Source organism: Melospiza georgiana, chromosome 17 (assembly GCF_028018845.1).
Source record: "Melospiza georgiana isolate bMelGeo1 chromosome 17, bMelGeo1.pri, whole genome shotgun sequence".
Lineage (NCBI taxonomy): Eukaryota > Metazoa > Chordata > Aves > Passeriformes > Passerellidae > Melospiza > Melospiza georgiana.
The window spans coordinates 7962874-7989425 of NC_080446.1; the positions used below are offsets into that span (position 1 = coordinate 7962874).

A 26552-nucleotide genomic window follows, 5' to 3' on the forward strand; every position below is an offset into this window, starting at 1 on the left:
ACAGCTTCTCCAGGAGAGGAGAGTAACAGCAAACACAGTGAAAGGATGTATTCTGAGAGTACTCAAGTGTCAAAAAATGCAACAAGAAACTTTTCTGACTTTTATTAGAAAGTAATGTCCTCTTGTTAACAGCACAGAGATAAAAGAAATGCTACAACACAAACCACCTGGGACAAAGAAAATCCTCTGCTTCAACCCACTGCTTTCTTAGTATCTCACAGTTCCCTGCAGGAAGCCCACAGACTCCAAGAAGGCCATGACAGGAAGGACCACACAGCTAAGTGATGTTTTGTGTTCTGGTATCAAAGTATGTTCCCAGTAAAAACACGGTGAGGAATCACTGCCTGATACCACTCCAGCGTCCACTGCAGCTACCAAAGTGTTGAGAAAACATTTAAAATTATGGTATTAACATCTTTAAAATTATGGTATTAACCTCTCCTCCTCAGATGGATCAAACATCCATCAACAGCAAGAGGTCTGACAGAGCAGCACTGCCCCCAATACCTGGTGACAGGTATTCCCAGGGAGAGCCAGCAGCACATCAGTGTGGCTGCAGCTAAGCTACACTAACGACGGTGCCAAAGACTGTAAGAAAAGGAAATTTACACACACCAAATTTACCAGGTTGATCTTAACACTGATTACTCATGGTAGGAAAATTGACAGACCGTTTGAAATCTCTGCCTTGGCTGGAAGTTCTTGTGTTGCAAATGTGTGCTCAGCCCACAGCTGTCAGTCTCTGAGTGGTCAGGAACACCGGCCTCTGCCTGGATAGGGCAGGCAGCTGCAGACAGACTGCACAGTCCTGGTTACTGAGCAGTGATCAGGCATGTGCTTCATGATTTTGGCTGCCAGCACTATCACTGGACTTTCCAAATGGCTTATATGCTATTAAAAGGAAAAAAAAAAAAAAAAGAAAAAAAAAGAAATCCAAAGAAAAATAGTGCCCATTCCACACTGGTGGGTGTCCAAGGCCCGTCAGTTTGCTGCTCTGTTCAGTCCCCTAAGTCATCAAAACTGATGATCCAAAACTACACTGAGACCAATCAGTGAGCCCAGACTGCACCTCCATGGGAAGGTGCACCAGGTGCTGGGAGTAAGGAAAATGCAGCAGGACTGAAGCTGCGTCAGCTTCTGGGATAGGACAAGACAACCAATGATCCAACACAGTTCAGCACTTGTGCCTTGGAGAAAACTGAGCATTCTGCTCCAAACATTGCTAACCAGACCAAGGAGAGGGAGGGCAGCGCCAGCAACCGTTGGCAGCAATGCTGCAGGGGGTATGCTCTCGCCAGAGTGGAGAGGACATGCATGTCCCAGGGCATCTGTCCCCGGGCAAGGATGGGAGAATTCTTTAACAGCCATAAGTATGGAATGGCAAAGGGAAGGGGAATGGGTCCAACAGCTCAGCTCTAATAGTGTCGCTGGTAGGCACCCATCGGTTGCTGGGCTGAGGACCCCGCTCGCCCCTGGGCCACGGTTTGGCTCACAAGGTGGGAGAGTGCAGGACCACTCTGGATAAGGGTGTCCAAGGCTTTCTGTACACTGGGGTTGTCAAAGTTGATACCAGAAGACACCGGCCTTTGGGCGGGCACACTGCCAGGCGCAGGGAGGCGCGTTTGGTGCTGACCATAGAGCGGCTGTGGTTGTGGAGGAGCTCCGGGCCTCGGACCTGCGTTTCTCGAAGGGCCCGGGAGAGCAGGAATCTGCGTGTTTGGAGTCTGCAATCTCTGCTGAGCCTGGTTTAAATTTCCAGCATTCATCTGTGCTGGCCGGGGCTGCCCGCCCGGCAGGTTAGCAAAGTTCTGGTTGGGAGTGCTGGCCGAAGAGCCCGCGGAGGCCGCAGGGCCGCTGTTGGCCACAGCAGCTGCCGCCGCCGCCGCCCCGCTGTTGAAGAGACTGAGGATTTTTGCTTGAAGCTCCTGCTGAGGAGTAGAAGAGGACACTGGAACAGAAGGAGTAGAGACCAGAGGCTGTGAACTCTGATGAGCCTGAGAACTTGGAAGGTTGGACTGACTACCCAGTGATGATCCTGAAGGTGGCCCCAAAGGTTGTCTTGACATGGGTGCTGGGAAAGAAAGGAAAGGTGGTTAAAGCTCTGCAAATGCCCTTGAAGGGACACGACACCTAAAGAAAACTAGTGAAACAGCTACCAAAGACATGGCATCAGTGAACATCCACCCTCAGATCACAGCTGCACAGCTCTGGGAACCCAAACCACTCTAGAGAACTGAGCGTAGCAGCTCAACCAGTTATGGCAGTCCTGCTGTTGCCTTAAGAGAATCCAGCATAAAAGATCTTCCACATGAATACTCTGAATTGTCTCATGGCACGCAACAACACATTCATCTCAATAAAATCAGGTACTACATGAGGACATTATGCTCCCAAATTCCTCTGCAGTCCCAGGACTCTTTTCCTGTCCCAGCCCTGAGGACCACAAATCACCCAGTAAAGTCTGTCTGGAGCTGTGGGACTTACCCTGCAGAGGTTCAGTGCTGCCCCGCAGCAAGCGTTCCTTCCGGTCTCTCAGGTAATCAATGACTTTATCTATCTCCTCAGCAGTCACATAGCGATTGTCTGCCAGCAGGTTCAGGAGAGTCTGGATCCTGGGAGAGTGACCTCCTCTGACACCCTCCTCCATGGGGGGTGGGCGCTCCCTCTCCTGCAGAATGGCTTCATCTGCCATCTTGGCAGCCTGCCGGGCGATCTCCTCCCGCTCCTTCTCCCGGGACTCCGTCTTGTAGCGCTCGTAATTCCTTGCCACCAGCACCATGGCATCAGCCTGGGGCATGTTGCGGTGCTCTGCACAAAGGGAGAAAGGCTCTGAGTGACCCAAAGTGACCCCAATGGAGGTGCTGTTCCTCCTGTCTGCCAGCACAGCCCAGTCAGCAGCAGGCACCACTCAGGGAGTGTGAGTGCAGACTTGGGAACTTCCCAGGCACACAGGAACAATTATATTTTCAAAGCCAACAGAAGGCCCATGGCTATCAGCCAGCAAGGCCAGCCTTTCCTTCCACAGCTGAGGGCACAGCCCAGAAATGTCTTTCTTATCTCTCACCAGTTAAAAGGAAAGCAGCTCCCTCTACCTCTCACATAAATCCTCAGTTCTCCAAGATGAGATGGTTCCAGTCATTTCACTGCTAAACCCTAGGACAGATCCAAAGCTTGCCCTCTGAAGGCTGTGTGCTTCCCAGAGGAGGACAGCCATGGGAATATGTTTGTTTCTGTGCTGCCAGTGCCTTAACATCTCATGTGCACATGCAGCTGGGGAGGGAGCAGCACTGGCTCAGTGTTACATGGCTCCTCACATTCACCACTCTTGAGGCAACAAGCAGCAATCAAATTCTTCTGTAATAAAATGAGTAATAGGCAATTTCATTGGTGGATTTTGAGGTCATTATTTCCAACTCCCAAAGCACACACATAAACAGTCACCTGAACACAGATTTAAATCGGGAGATCAAAAGAGCCTTTACCCTCCCAAAAGTGCCCAAAATTCTGGGCAGGGTCCTTTTAACACCTGCAGAACATCAAATCCTGCAAGCCTTTTTCTCCTAACAGAAACTTGGGTTTATTTGAACATTAGGCTTTGCACAAACTGTGAAAGAGCTCCCTGAAACAAACATGCATGCAAAGGTGGCCAGGAGCAGTTGAAGTGACCATATCTAATCTCTGGAATGAGCTGTGGATGAGCTAATGACTGGGGTTCCCATCACATCTGATAAACCAGCAGATCCAGAGAAGAAAAGAAGCTTTGGCCTCCTGCCAAAGGTTTAACAGGTGTTAAACCAAAGAAGTTGAGAATTAAAACCAAGGGTAGTGGGAAGCTCCGTGACAGTGTGTGTGAGCTGTGTGTCTGCAGGAAATGAGGGAGCTCTCCTATCACATCTGCATCTGATGTTAAAAGAAACTGGGCTTCTCCAGCCAGTGAGCACACACCAAGAACTGACTGTGCACTCAGAGGTTTCCTCCCCCACATGAACTCACAGAACACTACTTGGGAACACAGTAAGGGAGAAATAACCTTTGAAAGCTCAGTGGTCAAACCAGTCACCTGTGTTGTTAGATTACATGAACATTACATGTTGCTATGATCAGAGCAACAGCTCCTTTCCCCAGTCATATTTTGACGAGGCATTTTTAGTACTTACACCCACCCTCATGCAACAACCAAGTCACACCTTGTGATGGAAAGTGATGTGACAAGTGTAAAGGTGCTAAGAAGGTGGAGCCTGTATACCCAAACATTTTGTAGATCTATCTTTTCATAACACTTTGTAGTTTTATCTTTTCATAACTCTTTCCAGTTTCATTATCAAATCTCTACCATTACCAAATCCTTATTAAATCACATTTGATTTTAAAATCTGTCCTTTAATTTGGCACATTCCCAACACGCTCTTGCTGAGAACAACAAGTGGTAGAGTGAGGTTGGGCTAGCATTACTCAGAGATGTCCCAGAGCAGTGCAGCTCTGGGGTCCATGACTTGCCCTAACACTGCAAAGGCTGGCAGTGTTAGGAGCCAAGAACACAGATGAGATTCCCTCTTGGCAGGAATTAGACATTCCTTTTGATAAGGGGCAAGCAGAGTATTACAGAAGCTTTTAAATAATGTCATTCACACTTATGACATGGTGCCAAGTAATTTATAACTCCTTATGTGACAGCAAAGATGAACTTTGTTCTGTGTGGTTCTGCCTGAAAGAAAAGTTCAGAGTGACCACACAATTCCCAGCCTACTGAGACCTTAGTACCTTGTGGGGTGCCAAACATGATGTTAACAGTGCAAGAACGGTGAACTTGATGCTGCTGGGTGATGACAATGGCGAAAGGAGACCCTCCCCTGCTCACATCATCCAGGGCTTGGGTCAGTGACATCTCTGTGTTGAGGAAGATCAGGTCCACCACCATGCCCAGGTCCCGCACCTTGCGCCCCACGGACTCTGCATACTCCCTGCCACAAAGCAAAGCAGCAGTTTAACAAATCAGTCACACACACAACAGAAACCTTGGCACTGCACCCTCTCCACCATCCCAGATTCGCTTTTCTGATTACTTGCCCAGCTTCATGACGTTTACCAGGACAGTACTAAAGCAATCCCATTATGGCAATATAAAAGCCCTTATTCTGATCTGAATCAGTCATTTCAGTTCAACCAAAATAAATTACAAATCAAGCCTTAGCTGAGCTGAGAAACAGAGTGTTTGCAAAGGGATTTCCACTATTACAAATTTGTTTACACATAAATGTGTTTCAACTGAATTCATTAGGGGAAGGAATTTCCGCCAGCAGAGGTCCAAGGGGTACACAGCAGAGGAGCCAAGGTACAGAACTCATTTACTGCTGCTCTGTTCAGTACCTCAACTGTTCACACGTGCCTCATTCCTTACTGGCCTGCTCTTTTCTACTAGCTGCTTTCTGCTCTAGCCCACTGCCAAAACAGCATCTCTGGATCCACTGCTCCTGTATACCCTGTCCTATAGACTTCCCCATCCAAGCACAAAACACAGCTGACAAGGTTGAGCTTGAATTGCCAAGGGTTTTATTTTTAAGATTACTATACTTAGAACCAAACCTGCAATACTGACTGCACAAAAGTCTGACAAATTCAGTCTGTGTGCACCTACACCTCAAGAAAGAGGGTAATTTTATTGTCTTTGGAGGTGAAGTCTGTAATGGTGATTAAAACAGTCTCTCCTTCAACCATCTTTTTAAGAGCTCTGAAGTCACACGATTGTATCTAAGGTATTCAGGAGTCACCTTTCAACAGGTCCATAGCAGGTGACATCAGTGCTTCAGTACAAGATTTATAAACAGGCTCCAGCTCTTAAGGTTTGTAGCTGTTACAGACCAAAATGATTCTTGGGATACTAAGCTGATCCTTTGGCACAAAAAAAAAAATATTCTTGGGTCAAGTAGAATAACTTGTGGTCTATTAGAATATCTTCCAAAGAATTTTAGCCACCAGGGAATAAAGAATCTAAAATTTCCTCTCAAGATTTGTTCCAATAGGTAATCAACTCCACCAGAAGTTTATTTCTAGTTTCACAGCTTCTCCTGTTTCCATTTCCTGCTCCATTTTCTACCAGCAGATGAGGCAAGCTCCAGCTGTCTCTTTCTGCCCCACATGTACAGCAAAGTTAAAGAAAAGCAACTCTTGATCTTTTCTCTGAAGGGTAAAGGAGACAGAGCTTTAACTTTCCCCCAACAAACATTTTCCTCAGAGTACAAGTCAGATCTGTGATTTATTTACATATTTACTATTCTTTAATATATTTAACTGTAAAGATACAGATATCAGACTGGTGACATTGTTAAAACCCTCTACTACTGTGCCAGGTGTACCTCCTGTTTCCAAGAGAGTGCCTACCGTGTGAACTCAGTCAGTGCTCAGCCAGCCATAGGAGATCACCCTGGCTACTACTTACACCTGGCTTTTGATACTGTCCCTGACTGCCTTCAGCAGTGATTTTGTATTTCTTGCACATTGGACTAATGGCAATGACTGGTATCTGCCCTAGGAACCAATCCAGCAGGAGCTCTGAACTAACACCCCCAATCCACCCTGACCCCTGCTCTGTACTGTCACTGGTTGGCACATATTCCTAAGTTCCATATCATGCTACCCATGAAAGCAAGTACAGGCCCCTACAACCTGTTGAAATGGTAGGCTTCTATGGAGAGTAGGTATAAAAGTATCAGGAGAAGGTATAGCAATAGATTACAAGGGAGAAATACAAGCAAAGCACAAGATACATTTCCTCATCTCATCAACATATATTCCCAGAAGAAAAACGGGAGCTGTAGCTTCCCGGCGGCTCTAAACCCACGCTCCTCAAGAGCAGCCAGTAAGATAAACAGCCTCAGGGCAGGACTAAGTTTAAATCCATTCTCTTCTACCATGCAATGATAAAACTGATTATAACTATTTTCTTACTTTGTCTGTTTATTCACCACTATCACGGAACAATCCACGGGTCTCTCCGCATCAAACCGCCTCTTGATTTCCTCATAGTACTGACGGTACAGCTCCTCCCGGCGCCGCTCCTCGCGCTTCAGGCGGTCTGAAACGAGCCACAGAACGAGTGCCACCCTTCAGACCCGCTCAGAGGGGCACAGAGCACCACAACCATGGCACTGTGGCACCATGGCACCCTCCCTTTGAAGTGGTGCAGGTACTCACCCTCTGGCTCCTTGTAGCGGTCGTAGTAGGAGTCGTCCTTGCGCCGGTAGTAGTCGTCAAGGCGCAGGTAACGGTCGTAAGATTCGTCTCGTCTGCAACATTCAGAAGCAGCAATGGTTTCCTGCAGCACTACCTCAGGCCAGTGACTTTGGGCAAAGCTTCACACCCAGACCTCCCCTAGGTTTAATTTCTGAGGTACTCATCTGCTCCTGACAAGACACAGAGCAGCACCCAACTGTCCCCAGCCAAGGGTGATTTCCTGCCACCACTCAAACAATTGTGTCAGAAATGCCATTAAAATATTACTCTGGCAAATAGGGTCGTGGAGAGTTTACCTGTACAGAGGGTCCCTCGGGTCTCTCATATCCCGTGGATCCCTCATATCTCGTGCATTTCTCATATCCCGTGGATCCCTGTATCGATCATACAGCGGCTCCCGTGGGTCACGAAGATCTCTAACATCACGTGGGTCCCTCAAGTCCCTTGGATCCCTCAAGTCCCGTGGGTCTCGCAGGTCCCGTGGGTCCCTGTGGTCCCTGGCATCACGCATGTCTCTGCCTCGCATGTCTCGGGCGTCTCTCGCATCTCGTCCGTTCCTGCCATCCCTGCCATCCCTGGGGTCTCTCCGTGGGCTCCCCCGCAGAGGGGAGCGGTCACGCCTGGCATCTCGGCCATCCCCGTAGGCATATTGCTCTCTGAGGAAAACACCAGGGAAATTCCATTAGCCTGCTAACAACAGGAGAACAGCTACCCTTACATCTCTTACCTGAGGTGCCAAAGTCACCTTTCACAGCAGCTGAATCCTCCCTCTCACCCCACAACAACAAACATTGACCAAAAGTCATATTTTTGAAGCAGTCTGGAGAAGGCTCTTAATTTTAATATTCAGCATGGCCAAACAAGACCCAGAAAGCTCCTTAATGGAGCACTAAGTGTAGAGCACCTGTGGATGAAGTGAACAGGCACTTCAGAAACCACCATTTTAAGGCCTCTGACCTCCAACATCAGCCATAGATGATCTATCATCCACGTTTGGCAAATTCTTTGAGAATTTAAGGTGATGCAGGCTAACACCCACATATATGCAATAGCCAGGAGCGTTGAAGGGATCCATTAAATTTGCTCATCGATGACAGCAGAACACTTGAAGTAACGTTATTGGCACATGATTTAAAAAGGAGCAGCTTGTGAGGAAAGACATTGCAGGTTCCATGTTGCAGTTGGGTTTGTGCTGCTGACAGAAAGCAAAGACAGCTATGGCCTTCTCCTGGATTTGAGGGATAGTTTCTGTAGAAGGCCAGCCTTATGTTTATAATGCCCTGGTTAAGAGGGTACTAAACCCAACCAGCACTGTATCCTCAGTGGCAACAAACAGCTTCTCTGTTGGATCTGAATGATCCATCTCATTCAGACTTTATATTGCAGTCTTCAGAGGCAAGGAAGAATAATGTTCCAGTCTTCATCTTTTCCCAAAGCAGTAGGATTTTTCCAGGTTGTATTCTGATTTCCAGAGAAGGCTATAACTTCACTGTAGTCAAATCAAAGCATTAAAAAAAATCTTGCAGAGAAACTACGGAGCTTGATGTGTTCAGACTGCTTTTTCCCCAAAATAGTAACAACCATTGGAAAAAAACCCCAGCTTTTGAATCTTTTTATTTCCCATACTTGACATGACTTTTACAGTCCTCAAACAGCCTAATCTAGTTTATGAAAGATAAGCAGAACCTACGTCTGCATTCACTGCAGTGCAGTCACATAGAGATCACCTGGAGAGAACGAGTCAGATGAGCCAAGCTTGGTGTCAGGCAGAGTGACAGGAATGAGATGGAAGAGCAGACTGTGCATGGATTTTGGTGTCAGACACCCAGCTGTGCTGGGAACACATAAGAGTGCTGGCATTCTCTGTTTGCATGTCAGATACAAAGCAGATTTTGGGAAAATCAGAGATGCCACCAAGAGAACACATAGCCTCCTCCTCTAAGTGACATAATGAATTTGCAGACAGCCAGGTGTAAACTCCTTCAGCTTCTTGGACAGATAAATCCACTTTTTGTTTGTGATCTACACTGAAACCACATCCTGTGAGAGACACATCATAGCCCCCTTCCCACAAAACCTACAATGAATGATGGTGGAAGCTCAGGGGAAACTTCTGACCTGCTTTAATGGATACTGAGTATAACTGATCTTTCCATAGCTGTGAGACCATTTAGCAAAACAACCAGATGCAGGGGAATTGTTTGGCATATGACATTTATTCCAGCTGGAGTGAGGGTGACCAGAACAGGCCACATTTATTATCTGCAGAGACAAATAGATTCGGAATGAACAACGCACAGCTGCGACAGAAGTAGAGATGTGGCACAGGTACCCTCAGCTCTTGTGCCCGCATGGCTGCCCTGCTCGAGGGAGACAGCAGCACCAAGGCACAGCTTCCACACCTCAGTCACCATGGTCTGGCTCCTGCAGCATCAGCACCACTGCCTGCATCTGTTTGGGACTTGGCCCTGCTGGCCCAGCACCGCTGTGTGGTGCAGCGTGGGGCTCTGCAGCACTGGCAGTGAGAGCTGCTGCTCCCAGGCCACAGTGTGGTTCAGAGTTCACTGATCACAGCCATGCCCAGAACTTGTGACTGTGACCCCAGTGCCACCTGTGCATGCCCACAGTGCTCTTAGGACCTGGAGCTAACCACATGTGATGGCCATGGTGTATGCAGTGCCAGCTGAAATCCAGTGCACGTCACAGTGGCACCAAAAGCTCTGGCTGCTCTCCAGTCACGTCCAGTGCTCCTTAGTACTGCAGCACAGGCACCTGCTCTTGCACACATGCAGGATGACATAGTTTGCAACGGCCATGGCATCAGTGCTTGTGCTTGTCCCTCTGCAGTGCAGTCCAAGGATCAATGCTCATGGTACAGGCACCTGCCCCTTTCCCCTGCAGTGCTGCAGCATTGGTGGCACCGAGGCCAAGGATGTGCCATCAGTGCCTGCTGCTCACATACCCCAGGGTCCTCCCACCAGCACCGAGCACACCCCAGGCCCAAGACTTGCTGCATCTGCCACAGGAATCCCAGCACTTCTTGGGCCTGATGTGCACATGCTGGTCTCTGCAAGCACATCTGGCCCTGTGTAGGGTTAAGTGCAGTGCATAAAAATCCTAGATAGAGCCAAGAATTGCGGCTACTCATTCTCTGCTTTTTTTTTTTTTGGGTGTAGATGTCTTGCTAGTTGCACTTTTCCCTCATTGTTGGTAATGTAACAGTTCAAGCTAGTAAAGCACACTAGATGTGGCACCTCGATTACCTTCAAGTTGAACAAGCACCGTGCTTTTTCATGGAAAGCTTTACAGCAGAGGCACACAGGGTGGGTACCCTGTACCAAACAACTCTGCAATGTGCCTTTGTGTGATTCCTAGTGATGCTGTGGAAAGGAAACTGAAGCTGTCTTCCTGTGACAGGCCAATCCATATCTTTTCCCCTTGCCTGTGGCTGCCTACTCAGAGGAGGTGGAAGAGGTGAACGTGCTGTGCCCACTGCAGGGTGGGCTGCCAAGAGAAGCTGGAGAGTACAATGGTGACTGCAGGGGGGGCTGGCTCCAGGCTCTGATAACACAACCACATGGGCAGACACGACCGCGCAAGAGATATTTGTTCTGTCTTGTGTTTAGCTCAAGCGCTCTTTTCCAGTCTCACGGCAGCATTGGAAGCTTTCAACATCAGAAGAGGCAAGATCCCAAGATCCTCTGCAATAGGAATGCTGCAGCCCCTTGGCATTCTCTAGGTATGTCTTGGCTTCTCTGATCCTTGGAGGCAGGAGCAAACATCAAGTGTATTCTTCCACTCAAGTTTCTTACAGCCTGTGCTGCAAAACTGAATGCTGGGCTGCAGTACTGGCAGCAGACACAAGGTTTCCCTCGTGCCTCCCAAGATGCCCAAGCCTAAAGGGTTCTCAGAGGTGGAGCAGACACTTTCCTGCTGGAGCATCACTGTTTGACTGGGGAGGTGGCAGTAGGGAAGAGACACAGACATTTAGCACAGGCCGCTGGGCTCATGCCCCAAAGGCCTGAATTCCTAGTATAACTCACTGCTTCCAGGTACTTTACCTTCGTGTGGGACTGGACCTTGATGAAGCCTTATTCATATTTCTTCTTTCCACTGCTTTATTAATATCTGTAAAGAATAATCAACCCATCTGTTCAATGCTATGAAACAAAACAAAGATCATCAGCACAATTCAAATGAAAGCAACTTAAGCTCAACAACATCCAGATGGTGCAAGGAAATCCATTCAGCAGAGAGACATTGTCACTTTGACAATTTTTTATTAAGTTTAGATAGTACAACATAATGCAAATTTCATGGATTTCTTTGACTTCAAAATAGGGTGGACAGCTTGGGTGAAGTTTTAACCCTGCATGTTCAGGCCTACATCCAGACTCTTCCTTCCATAAGAGAACCTCTTTCTTCTGCAGTCTATGAGCGAGCAGAAAGCGACTCATGGACTCTAGGAGAAAAAGCAGAGTCTGAAAACCTCCGAGAAAGGAATGATGGCCAGCACAGTCTTAAGTTCACAGCCAGTCCTGTTCAACGGAGCATGCTGATACCCTTGCTGGAAACAAGCCAAGGGTTCTCAAAGGGGACGTGCAACTGCCTTCCAAGAGACTGCTGCAGTGTTAACGTGCACAGCCCCCACCACTGAGACACGGATCCAGAGCCTGGAACATGGCTCCTTATGAAGTCAACATGGTGCATCCAAAACACCATTGTTAATGTGATGCAGACTAAGGCAACAGATCAGAAATTTGAAAACTGGTTGGCTTCTGAGCATCTCTGTGAAAAACACCATGAAGGGAAACACAAAGAAGGAAGAGAGCTGAAGAAACAGAAGCTTGTCCTCAACCCACAAAAGTGAAGTTGCCCAGAACTGGCAGGTACCCACACTGTTCTCAAAGCCTCCAGTGACAGCTGACTGGAGATGAAATAATGCACTGGAGGAAGGCAAAAGCAAACAGCAACATGCCTTTGGACATTTCACTGAGAACCTTTTAAGGAAAGGAACCCAAATCTAGGCCCTATCTACTCCCCCAGAATCTATCAACAATTATCATTTCTGACGAGTTATTTGCACGAACCACTTTCAAAGCTCTTGCACGAGAATATAAACAGGCCGTGATGTCTTTAGGCAGACTTGGTCTTAATATCTTCTGTAACATCCCAAACTACCCTTCATTATTTTCAAGATTAAAACTGTTATTAATTAAGGGATCAGGTCTAATTTTTGTTCTTGATGTCAATGAAGCAGCACGTTGCCTCTCAGGTGGGGCAGAGAAGCAAGTGCAATCTGAACCTTAACTACAACTGCAGCATAACACCACTCACAGGAACCCAAAGCACCTCCCCAGGATCAAACACAGCTGCAGGGTCTACTGTCACAAACTACATCTGAAGGACGTTTATTCTCTAAGTAGTTTTACTACTAAAGATATGAAAACACTATTGTGCATTTGTGGAAACACTTGTATTATGCTACACTGGAGTTAAACTCTCCCCAAACTTTTTACCTTACTGTGTTATTAATGATTGTATTTAATACTCACACTGCATAACTGAAGTAACTGTTTTCCTTGCATTCATTTTTTAGTTGATAATTTTGCCCCTTAAAGTCAAGTGTTATCTTTAAGCAAGACACTAGCTGCTTTCTTTGGTTTAAGATTATTTTTATTTTCTGTTTTAAGATGCCATTGAAGAAACCTATTATGATTTTTACACTCAGTACCATACATTTCTTTCAAATAAAAAAAAATATTTAGATCTCCACAAAAATATTTTACCAGAAGAAAAAAAAAAAACTTTGACAGGGATCCTTTCTCTTGTGCAAAACAAACACATTTAGTAACATTTTATTTAATGCAAACAGCATTTACAAGTTAAGTATTTGAACACTGACAAAACTTCGGGAAAAAAAAGCCCAAATAAAAAGTCTTCTGTCCTGTTGGATTTTGAGATGACAGGGCCACTGTAATCACACAGTGCAACCTTCTGAACAAACACAGGTGACAGGAGTGTCTGGAATCCATCTATCTCAAGTGCAGCAATGGCACTGAACTAGTGCTTATCTTTTAGCAAAACATCCAATTCCAATTTAAAAGTCTTCAGAGCACAGAAACCACCACAGAGCCAATAAATTACTCCAGAAGCCAATTACTCTGCTGTTAGAGACAAGTCTTTATTCACATTCAAGGCACTGTCACACTTATGCCGACTACACTAAAACTCCCTGATCCCAGGTCTGTCTGTAACACAGAGATCACATCACTCCTTTCTCTTGAGATTTTTGCTTGGGTTTGTTCTTTAATTCTAAACCTCTGTCAGTTTTTTTTTTTTTCAAGGCTTTTCCAATTCAGCATTATCCTTTTTGAACCAGGCATACCAAAACTGAGCACTCTTCCAGCAGCAAAATCCCACAAGTACCAAAACTTCCCTACTTGCACACGTGTGTTTTGCACAGCCAAGGACGACCAAAGCACTCTGGCTGGGTGCAGACCTTCCCTGTGAGCTTCACTTAAAGCTCAGGCTTGTCTGCATCCAGGATAGGAAGTCCAGGTCCTTTCACCATCAGCGACTCAGTCTTCTTTATTTCATCCTTATTTTAAAACATGTTTTTCTCTCCAAGTCACTTATAAAAGCCCTGTATGGCCAGACTCAGTTTTTCTAGACCACCACTCAAAGCACTGAGAAATTCCATCATGTTACAACTATTCCATTCTAGATCCACTTGAAATCCATTTAACTCGGTTGTTTTTAACTGTTCTCCTTTCTTATCAAGTCAAACACCTTACAGCAATCTGTATATTAACACTGCTGCTTCCAGCCCTAGAGCTTGCAGTACCTTAAGAGTAACTAAGACAGGATTTATTTTGATGGACATTAATCAATTGCCTTCTCATCAGTGTCAGGTGAAAGAATCCCTTTGCTCCCAGGCTCTGATGCCAGGCTCATTCCATTTTCCCTGCCTACTGGCTCACCTGCAACACTCTAGCAGCTCCCTGGAAACTCCCTAGTTTTCCAAGGCTTGTGGAAAAACACCAGTAACAGACTAGGCAGGTCAGTAGTTCACTGAGCCTCACTGACGTTAATTCTTTTGAGAGCTCTAGATTTGGTAGCTGCAGTTTTACCTTTTTGGTTTTGCAACTGAAATGGAAATTACATTAAACAAATCTCCTGCCTCTTCAAAAATGGACAGCAGAAACATTAACTGGTTTTCTCAGTTAAAAATTTTATCATTGCCAGTTAGTTACCCTTAGCTTCTAAAACAGCCAAAGTTGTTCCTATTTAAGTCTCTACACTTGGATAATGCTGGACATAATTTCTTCTCGAATCCTTCAACCCTTCTTGTCTATTTGCCTTCATTTACATCTTCAGGCTCCTATTTGTTACTGCACATACACCTTCCCACAGGTTACTATTTATTCCTCCTGTCATTCTTTTTTAAGTCACACTGTTTTTCTTCAAATTGTCATAGGCTTACTTTGAAAGTAATTTTTGCCTTGCATTTAAAAGATTACTCGTGGATTTCTAACCATTCATGTCCATTTAAGTCTGCTCCCAGCACACTTAGCAGAATTATCCTCATCTTTATGAAAATATCCTTTTTAAAGCACTCAGTATTTATAGCACTGCTTAAAGGCTGGCTCCACTTGTGCAAAAATTCCAGCTAAGTTTACTTAGCCAACCAGCCGCTAAGCACTGTGACCAATTCCTTCGAGCATGTCAAGATGAAGCCCAGTTTTGGTTTACAAATGTTATTAAACTCTGTGCTGGACGTTTCAATGATCACTTGCTGCACAGTTTCTTCTCTGTTCTTAAGGCTAACGGAGCTTTCCAAACACTAACACATAAAAATTCAGGTAAGACCCAGGCAGCAAGGTGAAACACACAGCAAGAACTCAGGAGGCGAATAAATTCTGTTTAAATTGATTGAGACTAAGGCCAGACAAGTGTCCCACTGTGACCTTTGAGGAGGGCTTTAAAACAACAGCACCCTTTCTCCGGAACGCATGCTGGGGTCAGGAGAGTGAGGAGCAGGTTCCTTACCTAATCTATACCCTTTATAAAGGCGACCCTTCTCACCGTCCAGAGCGGCCTGGACATCTTCTAGACGGTCATACTGCACGAACCCATAGCCATGGTACATGCTGAGGGCTGCAAGAGTTAACAGCAGGGCAAGACCGGTTACAACCACGCACAGAGCGGACCCACACACACACCGCTAACCCCACCAGCTGCACTCTACCCAGAAACCACTCTGCAAGCTTCCTGGGAAAATCTAACCCACCAGGATCAAAGTGCAGAGCTCAAAGACTCTGATCAAGTTCCTTCTGACAAGGCAGTGACCAAAATACAGCCCGTGAAGTGACCAAGATTTGATTAAGAGGCTATGAAAGAGTATTGTGACATCACACTGCGACCCTAAAAGCTAAAGCATAGCTGATATATTTGCATTATGTTTGAGCTGTACTGAGGGAATCGCTTTTCCAGACCAAATGCAGGCAGAGAAAATTATCATTAAAAGGTCACTGTTTAGGAACAACATTGGTCACTCCTCTCATCATCACCAAATAGCATTTGACAAGCATGAAGCAATATTTCTCCCTGAAATCCCTGCCACAAAAAGGCATAAGATAATATACTAACCCCTGATTTTGCCATATTTTGAAAATATCTCTTCCATTTCTTCACGAGTCATGTGGTCTGTGGGCAAATTGCCGACAAAAAGTCTTCTCTCTAAATCCTGAGGATTGGTGCTGTTAGTGAAGTCGCTCTGTTTGATGCTATTGCTCTTGCGTCCTCGAGCCATTTTGCTTTCGTTCCAAATCCAACTCTTCACAAAAAAAAAAAATGGCCATGCATATAATTTCAATCCATGACATTAAAATTAAACTGGAACAAGATTAAACTTAACAGCTTTGCAGACTAGAAGCCAACTGGGTCTGCTTGACGCAAACTTCACTCCAGAGAAATCTTAATATGAGGGACACAGAGGTCAGGCAAAAACACTCACTGCAGCAGTCTGGTTGAGCTTTTCTGAAATACTGAAAGGTAGCAAACCTAATTATTTTGCAGATAGGTTTTAATGGTTTGACTCCAAACTGAGATACAAATAAAACTAATTTTCCACTAAAACTCCTTAACTTTAAGCTTTTCAACATGCCCACTGTTGTCACATCTAGTTCTTCAATCCACTGATAAGAAATATTGAAATTTATGCAATATTTTAATAAGCTGAAATGAAACACTCATTGCAACATTGCATAACAGCACCCAAATATTCCAGTAGGGCTTGGAATGAGGCATCAGGAAATAGTGCTGAAACACTCCTAAGTGACCACATCTGGGTCACTTCACTGCATGTGAAATCTCAGCTTTCCAATCGCAGAAAGCCCAGGTCCCTGTCTGCACCTCTGTTAGACAGCACAGCCTTGTCCCCATGGAGATGTCAGCTCCCACAGCAGGCGGGTCCAGAGCTGGGAATTTACCACCCCCAGGTAAATGCTGCACCTTCCTCACCTCCCCCATGCAGAAAAAGCACATTCCCTTAGCCCACACCCCTGCACACAGCTGGAGCAGTCAGCAACATTCACGGCACAAACTCACCCAAACAAATCATAAAAACCACCCCAGCAAAAAAATAATAACATAACAAACACTGCCATGGCTAACAAAAAACACCATCCCCAGCACTCAGACTTTCTGGTTTAAAATTCACCATTAGATAAAGCTCAAAGAATTTAATAACACCGAAACTTTCAAGGTGAACTTAGAAGTTTGAAAATTATTTAATAAAGTTGTTCTACTTCCTAAACATTCACCTACAGGAACGCAGGATGGGATTTTCTGTTTGTAACATGCAAGAAGCTTGGAAAAACAAAGATGATGAAATTAAGTGTATTAGCAGAAACTTCTCTTTTTAATCATGCAATGCCTACAAGCAAGATCCTCCCTAACAGTACCCTGGAGTAAATGCAATTTAAAAGTAATCTCTAAATAAATAAATCAAATGTCAAAATAGATTTGATGACTCTATATGAATACTTTTGCAACACTTAACTGGCATGAAAAATACATATACTCCAGATTTTAGACATAAAATTTATTTATTTATCCTTTAAAGATCAATCAACTTTTGTGTCACTCCTGCCCCTTTTTAGGAAACCCTACAGAGATGGGGGGCAGAGAACACTTCCCTGTCTAATCAACTGTTTAAAATTAGCTGCCAGAACTGGGGTGAGGAAAAGAAAACTCAACACCCAAACCAAAATCCAACAAAATTAATCTCCTCTATCATATTTGCCCAATCCCCCTCAAGTTTGTCCACACACATACACAGAATTTTATCTTCCCCATGAGAAGTACCAAATCCCTTTTTTTTTTTTACACAAAAGCACTGGACTTCTATTCCACTACTGCAGCTCAAGTTCTCATCAGCTGAGGGCAGAGAAGCTTTCAAAATTCCCTCAAAATGAATAAGAGGCAATAAAACATGGAAGGCACCATCAAGCCCAAGTTCCCATTCAGAGCAGGATGCAGTGCACAGCAAACAGGTGTCAAACAGGCCTGTAGCTGCTGCCAGATCTCACTTTCACGATAAAAAGCTGTAAGAAATTCCCTTTTGTGTTCTTTAGGGCTGGGGATAGCAGGGGGTGTCTGAGGAAGAGGCTGCAAGAACCTTCCACGTTAAGAAAAACAGAGAGCTATTTTCCCACTTCAAAACAATCAGTAAATCAGAACTCTCATTTAAGGTAATTCACTGCCTCTTATCATTTTCCACGCAGCAGATTACATAATTAAGGGCCATTTAGTGATCATAAGACCAGAATAAATGAATGTTGTCCCACCTCTGGGCACGCTACATCAGGTGAACACCTAATTCCCACATTGAGTTTTGTACCAAATCAGCCAGAAAGGCACCCGGGAGAGTTTAAAGGTGCCAATTCCCCGCGCAGTGACTGTGGGTCCTACCACAGGACAGCCCACGGCACCTGATGAGCCAACAAATCCTGGAAATCAATTAAAGCCACGTCTCTCTAAAAACCTTATATTTAAAACCAGAGTTGTTTATTAATGGCGCTACAGCTTCAAGGAAGCGAGACTGCTGGAGCGGGGTATTGCAACTCATTTGCCACAAGCGGAACACGACACGAGTCCCCGTGAAGTTCGGGGCAAAGCAGAAACAGCGGGCGCGGGAGGCAGAGGTGCCGAGGAGCGGGAGCTCCCCTCGGAGCAGCCCCGCGCCCCCCAAAGGGCCCTCGGGGGCACCGCCCGTCCCGGCCCCCCGCACCTGGGCACACGCGGCGCCGCCCTCACGGTACCCGGGGAGCGCCCCCGCCCTCCTCCCGCCGCCCCGCCCCCGCCCCTGCCCCGCTCAGCGCGGGCCCGCCGCAGCTCCCGGGCCAGCGGGGAGGGACCCCCGGCCGGGAGCTTCACCGGCGGCCGCCGCTCCTTCCCGTGCTTCCCCTCCCTCCGTCCGGGCCTGGGCGCTGCCAGCACCGCTCAACCCGCGCACCGGTTCTCCGGGCGTGCGGAGCAGCCCCATCGGATCCCGGCGATCCCGCGCTGCCCGGACGCGAGGCGGAGGCGCGGCCCGCCTGCAGGCCGCGAGGCACGCCCGGCCCGGCCTCAGCCGAGAGCCGGGAGGGAGCGGGCTCTCTGCGGGGCTCGCTGCCGTAAGCCTGTCGCTCAGGCGCTCCGAGTACCGCAGCCGCGGACCCGCAGACTCACCGCCGCTCCCGGCCCGGACCCGGTGCCCCGTCAGGCCGCCGCCGCCGCCAGGACAAAGGCGCCACCCGCCACTACCGCACGGCGCCGTCGCAAAGAGGAGGAGGGGGAAGGACGGTCGCTATGGCGACGTAGCGCACTTTACGGCGCGGCAGGGTACCGCCATGCCTGCCGAGGCACAGGGCACTTGCCCCGGCTCCCGGCGTATCCCGCGGTGCGGCGCCGCAAGGCAGGCCGGGAGTTGTAGTGCCGAGGAGGCCAGGCGGGGCGGCCGCTGGGTGGCGCTATCGGACCTCGCGCGGGGGAGGCGGCGGAAGCGGAATCGGAATCGGACTGGGACGGGGATCGGGATCAGACTGGGACAGATATCGGGATTGGGATTGGACAGGGACCGGGATTGGGATCGAGATCGAGATCAGACTAGGACAGGGACCGGGATCGGGATCAGACTGGAACAGGGACAGGGAGCGGGATCGGGGTCAGACTGGGACAGGGATCGAGATTGGAGTCAGACTGGGACAGGGAGAGGGACTGGGATCACGATCAGGTTGTGACAGGGACCAGAATCGGGGTCAGACTGGGACAGGGACTGGGATCGGGATCAGACTGCTGTTGAGACAGGAGTAGGGGTCGGGGTCCAGGACAGGGACCACCAGATGGGGCTTTGGAACAGGGGCAGGACCGGTGTCAGGATCGGGACCGGGGTGGGGATCATACCAGGACAGGTTGTGAGACTGGGGCCGCGATCGGGATCAGACCGAGACCAGTACCCGAGTCAGTACCCGAGCTGTGCCCCTAGCCCGGCGTTGCCCCAAGCAGCAGCTGCCCCGGGACTCTGCCCCGCTGTGCGTGTAGCAGGACCGGGGGCTCTCGTAGGGGCTCCCGCCTGAGCAGCACCCGAGCACCGGCCCCCGCCCCAGGACCGGGAGCGAGGGGCTCTCACAGCCCGCGGCCACAGGAGACCCTGCTCAGGCAGGCCCCCGCCGCCGGGATTTCCCAGGCCAGGCTCAGGGGAGTCGGGCCCAGAAATCCCCTTCTCTCCGCGGCCGCCCCCTTTGCCCTCGAGATTCCCCAGGGAGCCTTCGTGCTCCCGAGTGAGTCAGTTCTGGGAACTGACATTGGCCCGGGGAATCCAGAGTGCTCGGTTCCCAATTCTCGCTGCCCTTCTCCCCGGGAGCAGCTGTGACCCGGCCATGGCCCATTGTGGCCACCAGGCTCCGGCTGGGGCCGTGACCGCGACGGGGCAGGCGGTGCTGTGCTGTGTCCTCTCCGGCATCGCGGCAGTGTGGGCACTGTGGCGGCAGTGCCATAAGTGACCGGGGCACCGAGGTGACCGGGACACCGAGGGGCGCTGGGGAGCCACCGTTCGCTGCCCAGCCACCGCAATGCCAAGGGAAGCGCAGGGAACGGCTCCGGAGCGGGCAGGGAACCTGGAAATTCCTTGGGGGTTACTGGGAACCGCTCTGGGGAACTGAAACGAAGGTACAGCCACGGCCCAGCGCTGTTGGCCCTTCCCCTTTCAGGACTGACGCGTTTCGGGGACACTCCGCCCCTCTTGGCGGCTCTGGGGGCTCTCCAGGGCTGCAGCCAGAGGGGCTCTCCCTGACCACAGCCGTGGGGGCCCTCCAGGGCGACAGCTCGGGGGCTCTTAAAGGCGAAATAAGAAAAACCCCCCAAAAAACCTCTCTGAGCAGCTGTTGTAAAGAAGTGAAACCTGTAGCTCCCGCTGCGGGGGGGCTGCACAGGCGCTCCCTTGCCCTTCCTGCGGACCCCGCCCGACCCCTGCCCCTGCTCCTGTCCCTGCCTGCGGCCGTGGCTCCGGGCGGGGCTTCCCGGGCGGGCACCGGCGGCTCGGGGGGGCCGGCGGGGAGCTGTCCCCGGCCGGGGCCGGCGGGGAAGCCCCGGCCAAGGCGGCCCAACGCCCCTTCCTGGGCGGGAACGGACCGAGGCGTTCTTAGCGGGGCGGCGGCGGCGGCCGGGGCCAGCGCCATGAACCGGCTGGGGCTCTGGGGACTGCTCTGCGCGGCGCTGCTGGGCGTGAGTGGGGCCGGGACCGGGGCGAGGAGCGGGACACGGGCACAGGCGGAGGGGATCCCTCCATCCCCGTGTCCCGCCGGGCTCTCCGGGAAGGGGCTCCGGGCGCTCCGGCCCGTCCCCTCGGGGAGCCCCGGGGCTGGGCGCGGGCGGCGTGAGCGGGACCCGGCGGCGCTGCCGTGTCGGTCCGTCGGTCCGCTCTCCCGGGACACAGCCAGGGCGGAGGAGCTGTCTGGTGTCCTCTGCAGCTCTTCTACCCACGCGCTTTCGCTTTCCCCTGATGGCGCGGGCCCGGCAGCGCTGCCCCTCCCTGCGCTGGCCCGGGGGTCCCCACGGGCAGGGACGGGCAGCGGCGAGCCCCTGCCGGGACCCCCAGTCGGGTGGGGCGCTGGAACCGGCTGCCTGCGCTGCTTTCACTTTTCGGGTGCCTGTGGGCGGCTGGGAGGGCCCCGCAGCCTCCTCTTGTCCCCGCACCGGGACTGTTCAGGGTGCGCACGGGGGTGGGCTGCGCCCGGCCGTGCTGCGTGCTCGTCCATGGCACCCTGGGGCCGGCCCTCTGTCCCTCTGTCCCTCGCTCTCTGCCGGAGCCCACATCCCGCTCCCCAGCATGGCCAGGCAGATCCGCCGGGAGCTGCCGGGCTACTGGGGATGGGCAGCGAGGGGCTGGCTCTGTCAGAGGAACGGTGCCAAAGAGCCCTCTTGCACCCCGTCTTGCCCGAGAGCTCATGCCCTGCCTCCTTTTACCCTTCCCTGTGCAGGTAGTCCCCTGCCAGGGGGAGCAAGGGCAGGCTCTGGCAGTTTGCAGGGTGATGCGCTTGTCTGGGGCTTTCCTGTCCCTCGGGGACGGCGTGTCAGCCTTGGGAAGGGGCCGGCAGTGCTCTGGGCGTGAAAGCTTGGGCATCGCTGCTCCCTCTGTGAGGGACTGCAGTACTGCTGGCGGGGACACAGGGTGATGTGCAATCACCCTCTGGTAGGAAATGTGGGGAAATGTGGAGCAACTCTGCCGGAATCACTGCCATCCCACTTCAAAGGCAGCACAGATGGCATCAGGCAGCGTAGGTGGCTGCTGTGGTCTGTGGTTAGTGGAGGTGTGGGAAGAGCAGTGTGAGGAGGCCCTCACCTCAGGGTGCAGGTCAGCACACGTGTCTGTGGAAGCGTGGTGATCCGGGAGCATTGGATATGAATTCACAGGTCTTGTTGTCTTGTTTCTTCCAGTGCTGGGAGCCTGCTGATGCCTTGACATGCTTTGATAAGCAGTATGTGTACAAGGGCAGGTGCTGCAACCGGTGTCGGCCAGGTATGGAAACCCTTTCCTGGGGACCTCACAGCTGGGCAGTGCCAGGACCTGGTACAGCAGGGCAAGCTTTGCTTGGTGTGATGGAGCCCCTCCACCCCACTGCCAGCAATGCTGACAGCTTCACCTCCCTGTGTCATCTCAGTGATAGAGCAGCTGGGACCTTGTGGGTGGTCTTGGAGACCCCTTGGACTTCACCAAATGTGCTACAGCTCTCTTGGCACTGTTTGTGCTTTTGCAGCTTACAGGACCCCATGGCAAAGGCAGCTTTGTGGGGAGAGTGCTGGCACTAGCAAATTGTGAGGGTGTTTGCCAGCTCCTGCTGTCACTGTCAGGTCATGTCCCAGTCCCTGCAGTGGCCCCACAGCCCTCCCTCCCCTCCTGGCCCCTGCAGTGTTTGTGGTCATCAGGTGAGCTGACTCCTTCAGCCCTGGCTTCTATGCAGAATAGTGCAGCAGTCCTGGCATCCACAGCTACCAGCCTTCCCCTGTCCTGCTGGCAGAGGTGCTGTCAGGAGAGAGGGAAAGCCCCCTTGCCCCTTCCTCACCAGCCTCTATTGCAGGGGAAAAACTGATGTCTGAGTGCGGTGAAACAGAAGACTCTGTTTGTGCCCCCTGTGAGAGTGGGCACTATCAGCCAAGCTGGACCAAGGAGAAGCACTGTGCTCCTCACGACATCTGTGAAAGCAGTAAGTGCTCCCTGTCACCACTGACTCCATTCTGGGGGAACTGGCTGCCCTGCTTGGTGTCTCACTCACCTCGTGCTTGTTCCCTCTGCCCAGATGCCGGCCTCATTGAGAAGATAAAAGGAAATGTAACACACAACACGGTGTGCCAGTGCCGGGCTGGCACGCACTGCTCTGACATCAGCTGCCAGACCTGCGTGGAGAACCAGCCTTGCCAGCTTGGCTCTGGCTTTGTGGCAGGTAAGTCTGACAAGCTGTTCCCACTCAACGGGACTGATGCCCTGTCAGTGCTGACATCAGGGAATGGGGGCTCCCCAGCGTGGTGCCCCCTGGCAGGGTTTTGGGAGGGCTATGCCATTGACACAGGGCATGCTGCACATCTGGATTCTGTAGCCCCTTAGGCCCTCACCCTCCCAGCCCCTGCTGACCTTGCTGCCATCTCTGCCCCTCTCCAGCCAAGGCCATGGAGCGGATGTCATCCCCCTGTGAACCCTGTGCAGAAGGAACCTTCTCCAACGTCTCGTCTAAAACCGAGCCGTGCCACCCCTGGACAAGGTATTGTCTGAGCACACACCACGTCCTTCCACCAGCCCCAGTGAGCACATCCTCTGCTGCCAGTTTCCTTGGTAGCCTTGGGGACTGGGCAGCCAGGCTGGTCTCTGAGGGACACAGCATCTGGCTGGTGTAGGGCCAGGAGAGAGGAACAGGGCTGGGAGCACAGTGTGGTACAGGGCAGCATTGGCTGAGGTCGAGGCAGACATTCAAATACTTCTGTCTGTCCCTCACAGACTGCTTGTCCCTTCAGGGGTGTCCATGCTGTCATCCATGCTGGAAGTAAGGGGTCAGGATCTATGGGGATGCCCCATGCTCTGTTCAGGTTCTCCCTCCCAGTGCTCTCTGTGGCTGCAGTCATCAGACAAAGCACAAGTCCTCTCCGTGGGGAGTTTGGCTTTGAGCATGCCATGAACTGGCAGGTCATCCCTGTCTTTAGAAAGCTGCTTGAGGGTTAATTGCAGTTCCTGGTAGAAACATGAGCCTTATTTCCAAGCTGAATTAGTCTTGCTTCAGCTGCCAGCCATTGGATTTCACTTTGCTTTTATCTGTGCCCAGAAATTACTTCCCCACAGAGCCACTTGTAGCCTATCTTAGCTTTTCTGTCATGACTACAGTGCTGAAGCCCTGGGGGCTTCCCTATCTGGGCATGTCTGCTCCATCCTGTGCCTTGTCCCTAAACTTGTTGCCATCCTCAGCAGTTTCAGCAACCCCAGGCCAAGCCCCAGGGGTGGTACCCTGCTGTGTAGCTGCTGTCCCACTCACGCTGTGTTGGTGGGGGTCCCTCTGCTTGCCCTGCTGGAGCTTGGCAGGCTCAGAGCAGGATGTGTTTTGGGGCAGCTCAGGTGCCTGCCCAGCCCCAGCTATTTTCTGAGCTCGGGTTACTGTGTGGTGACATGGTCCTGTTCTCCCCTGCAGCTGTGAGGAGAAGGGGCTGGTGGTGAAGGTGAAAGGGACGAACTCCTCGGATGTGATCTGTGGTGAGTGCCTGGTGCCCGGGGCCCACCCAGTGCCAGGCAGAGAGCACCCAGGGCTCCTGCAGCACTCAGCAGAGCTGGCCTCATGCGTGGTGGTTTTGGGGGAGGAAGGTCTGAGTGCGTGGCCAGTGGGATGCCTTCCTGCCTCTGTCTCCCTGAGGGATCCCTTGTGGGGCTGGGGTGTGACTCTGTGTCACACTGGGTGTCCCGTGGGTGTCTCACTGACCCTGTGTTCTCCTGCAGAGTCCAGCAGGCGCTCCTCCCTGTCGGTGCTGATCCCCATCACAGCTGCAGTTGTCACGTGCCTCGTGGGTGTCTGCATCTACTGCTTGGTGCACACAGGTGAGGGGCTAAAGCCTGTGAACTGCTGCCTTGGCCCAGGGGGGGACAACCTTGGCCCAAGGGGCCATAAAGGGCTGAGGGGTTGAGCCAGGGAGGGCACTGGCAGCTCTGCTGAGAGTGGGGAAGCTCCTCTGGGGACATCACCAGGACAGGGTTTGCTGAGTCCTGCTCTGTCTTTGGGAGCAGGTGTGTTGGCACTGCTGCAGCCTGAGCTGGGCTCTTGGGGCACCAGTGCTCCCCAGCTCTTGGGGAACAGCACTGGTGCCCCATGGATCCATTCTGGCTCCTGCTGTGACCCCCAGCCTGCCCAGCCTGGCAGTGGCAGCAGGCACAACATGAGCTGCAGGACCTGTGGTGCAGCAGCTCCAGCCCTGGCTCTGACCCTGGGTAGCTCCCTGCAGGGCAGCACTTCCCCCTGAACATTGCCTTTTCTGTCCCTCTTTCCATCCAGATTCCAGGCGACGAGGGCCAAAGGAGGTGAGTCTGCCTAGAGCCCCCTGCAGCAGTGGGTTGGGATCCCTCCTGGGCACAGCTGGGGATGTGCCAGCAGCAGAGCAGGGGCCGTGGCTTTGCGATGCAGGAGGGGTGGGGGCTGAACTAGGCTGCCTGGCTGGGGCAGGACAAGGGCTGGGGCAACCTGAGGGTGCTGCTGGCGAGTGCTGAGCATTTGGGAGGGACCCATAGCCTGGGCTGCATGGGAGTGTAGCAGGAAGGACGTGGGTGCAGAGTGGGGGAATGTAGCTGCCTGCCCCTGACCCCTGCCCCTGTGCAGATAGAGGCTGGGGAGCCCGGAGAGAGCCCACATAGCCAGCAGCCCACGGAGCAGGATGAGAATGTCTTGCCTGTGCAGGAGACCCTACTCAGGGGCCAGCCTGTGGCCCAGGAGGATGGCAAGGAGAGCCGCATCTCGGAGCAGGAGATGCTGTGAAGGCGCAGGGCACTGCCCCCGACAGGAGCACAGACTGGACAGCACCATCTCCTCTGTCCCCCGTCCAGCTGGGGAGGAAATCTGGCATCTGGCCTGGCTGCAAATGATGGGATGCTGCAATGGACCATGGCACGACCACCCCACGGGAATACCACTACAACTCCTGCTCTGGTCACCTGCACAGAGCTGCCCTGGTGGAGCAAGGCTTGGCTGCCCCAGTGGGGACATGGAACAGAGCCCCATCCTACTTGCTGCCCAGGTGATGCAATGAAGCCCGGCGTGCCTGCTCACCTGCTGAGCCCTTGCAGAGCCCAGTGCAGCCCTGGCCACAGCAGTGTGACCATAGTGCCAGGAAGACCCCAGCACGGAGCCCCTGAGTGCTGGAGAAGCCAGGGCTGGGAAAGGGGGCTGTGAGATCACCATGGCAGAGCTCAGTCCCCTGTCTGGGGTGCTGTGGAAGCGCTGCCTGTGCTGGAGCAGTGCCCGGTGGGTGCTGCCAACCGGACAGGGCACCGCGGCCCCTGCGTGCCCAGCGCTGCCGGGCTCCGTGGGGCCAAGAAAGGCCGGACGGGCGGGCCCACGGCTCTGCCCCGGGCTGGGGATCGCGGCGGCGGCGCGGCCGGAGCGCAGACAGCGGCGTGCGGCGGCCGGGAGATGGTGCTGCGGGACCGGCGCGGGCGGCACCGGCACCGCCCGTCCCGCGTACAGCCCGGGCGGGCACGGGGGCTCCGGGCACGGGGGGCTCTGGCCTCGGGGGGCTCTGGCCTCGGGGGGCTC

The 26552-nt window shown here is 51.6% G+C and overlaps 2 protein-coding genes across 5 annotated transcripts; one reads left to right on the forward strand and one right to left on the reverse strand.

The window, feature by feature from the left end:
- Positions 1-88: 88 nt before the first annotated feature.
- Positions 89-19037, reverse strand: NCOA5 (nuclear receptor coactivator 5). 3 transcript variants are annotated; one of them, XM_058036240.1, is made up of 10 exons: positions 18967-19037; positions 15883-16069; positions 15283-15390; positions 11292-11358; positions 7527-7886; positions 7192-7283; positions 6946-7072; positions 4762-4961; positions 2485-2808; positions 89-2071 (listed from the first exon to the last, which is right to left on the reverse strand). In XM_058036240.1, the coding sequence occupies exons 2-10, from the start codon at positions 16043-16045 to the stop codon at positions 1416-1418; spliced, it is 2097 nt and encodes a 698-aa protein (XP_057892223.1). In that variant the 5' UTR covers positions 16046-16069; positions 18967-19037; the 3' UTR covers positions 89-1415. The 3 variants fall into 3 exon arrangements, with proteins under 3 accessions (XP_057892223.1, XP_057892224.1, XP_057892225.1); XM_058036241.1 differs by lacking the exons at positions 15283-15390; positions 15883-16069 and having other exon boundaries at positions 18967-19029; XM_058036242.1 differs by lacking the exons at positions 11292-11358; positions 15283-15390; positions 15883-16069 and having other exon boundaries at positions 18967-19030.
- A 1864-nt stretch (positions 19038-20901) lies between these two features.
- CD40 (CD40 molecule) lies at positions 20902-26376 on the forward strand. Of its 2 annotated transcripts, none has more exons than XM_058036331.1 (9): positions 20902-21000; positions 22213-22294; positions 22854-22979; positions 23073-23216; positions 23432-23531; positions 24447-24508; positions 24749-24847; positions 25299-25324; positions 25620-26376. In XM_058036331.1, exons 1-9 carry the CDS (start codon positions 20953-20955, stop codon positions 25773-25775), a joined length of 843 nt encoding a protein of 280 aa, XP_057892314.1. In that variant the 5' UTR covers positions 20902-20952; the 3' UTR covers positions 25776-26376. The 2 variants fall into 2 exon arrangements, with proteins under 2 accessions (XP_057892314.1, XP_057892315.1); XM_058036332.1 differs by having other exon boundaries at positions 25698-26376.
- The last annotated feature ends 176 nt before the right edge of the window (positions 26377-26552 follow it).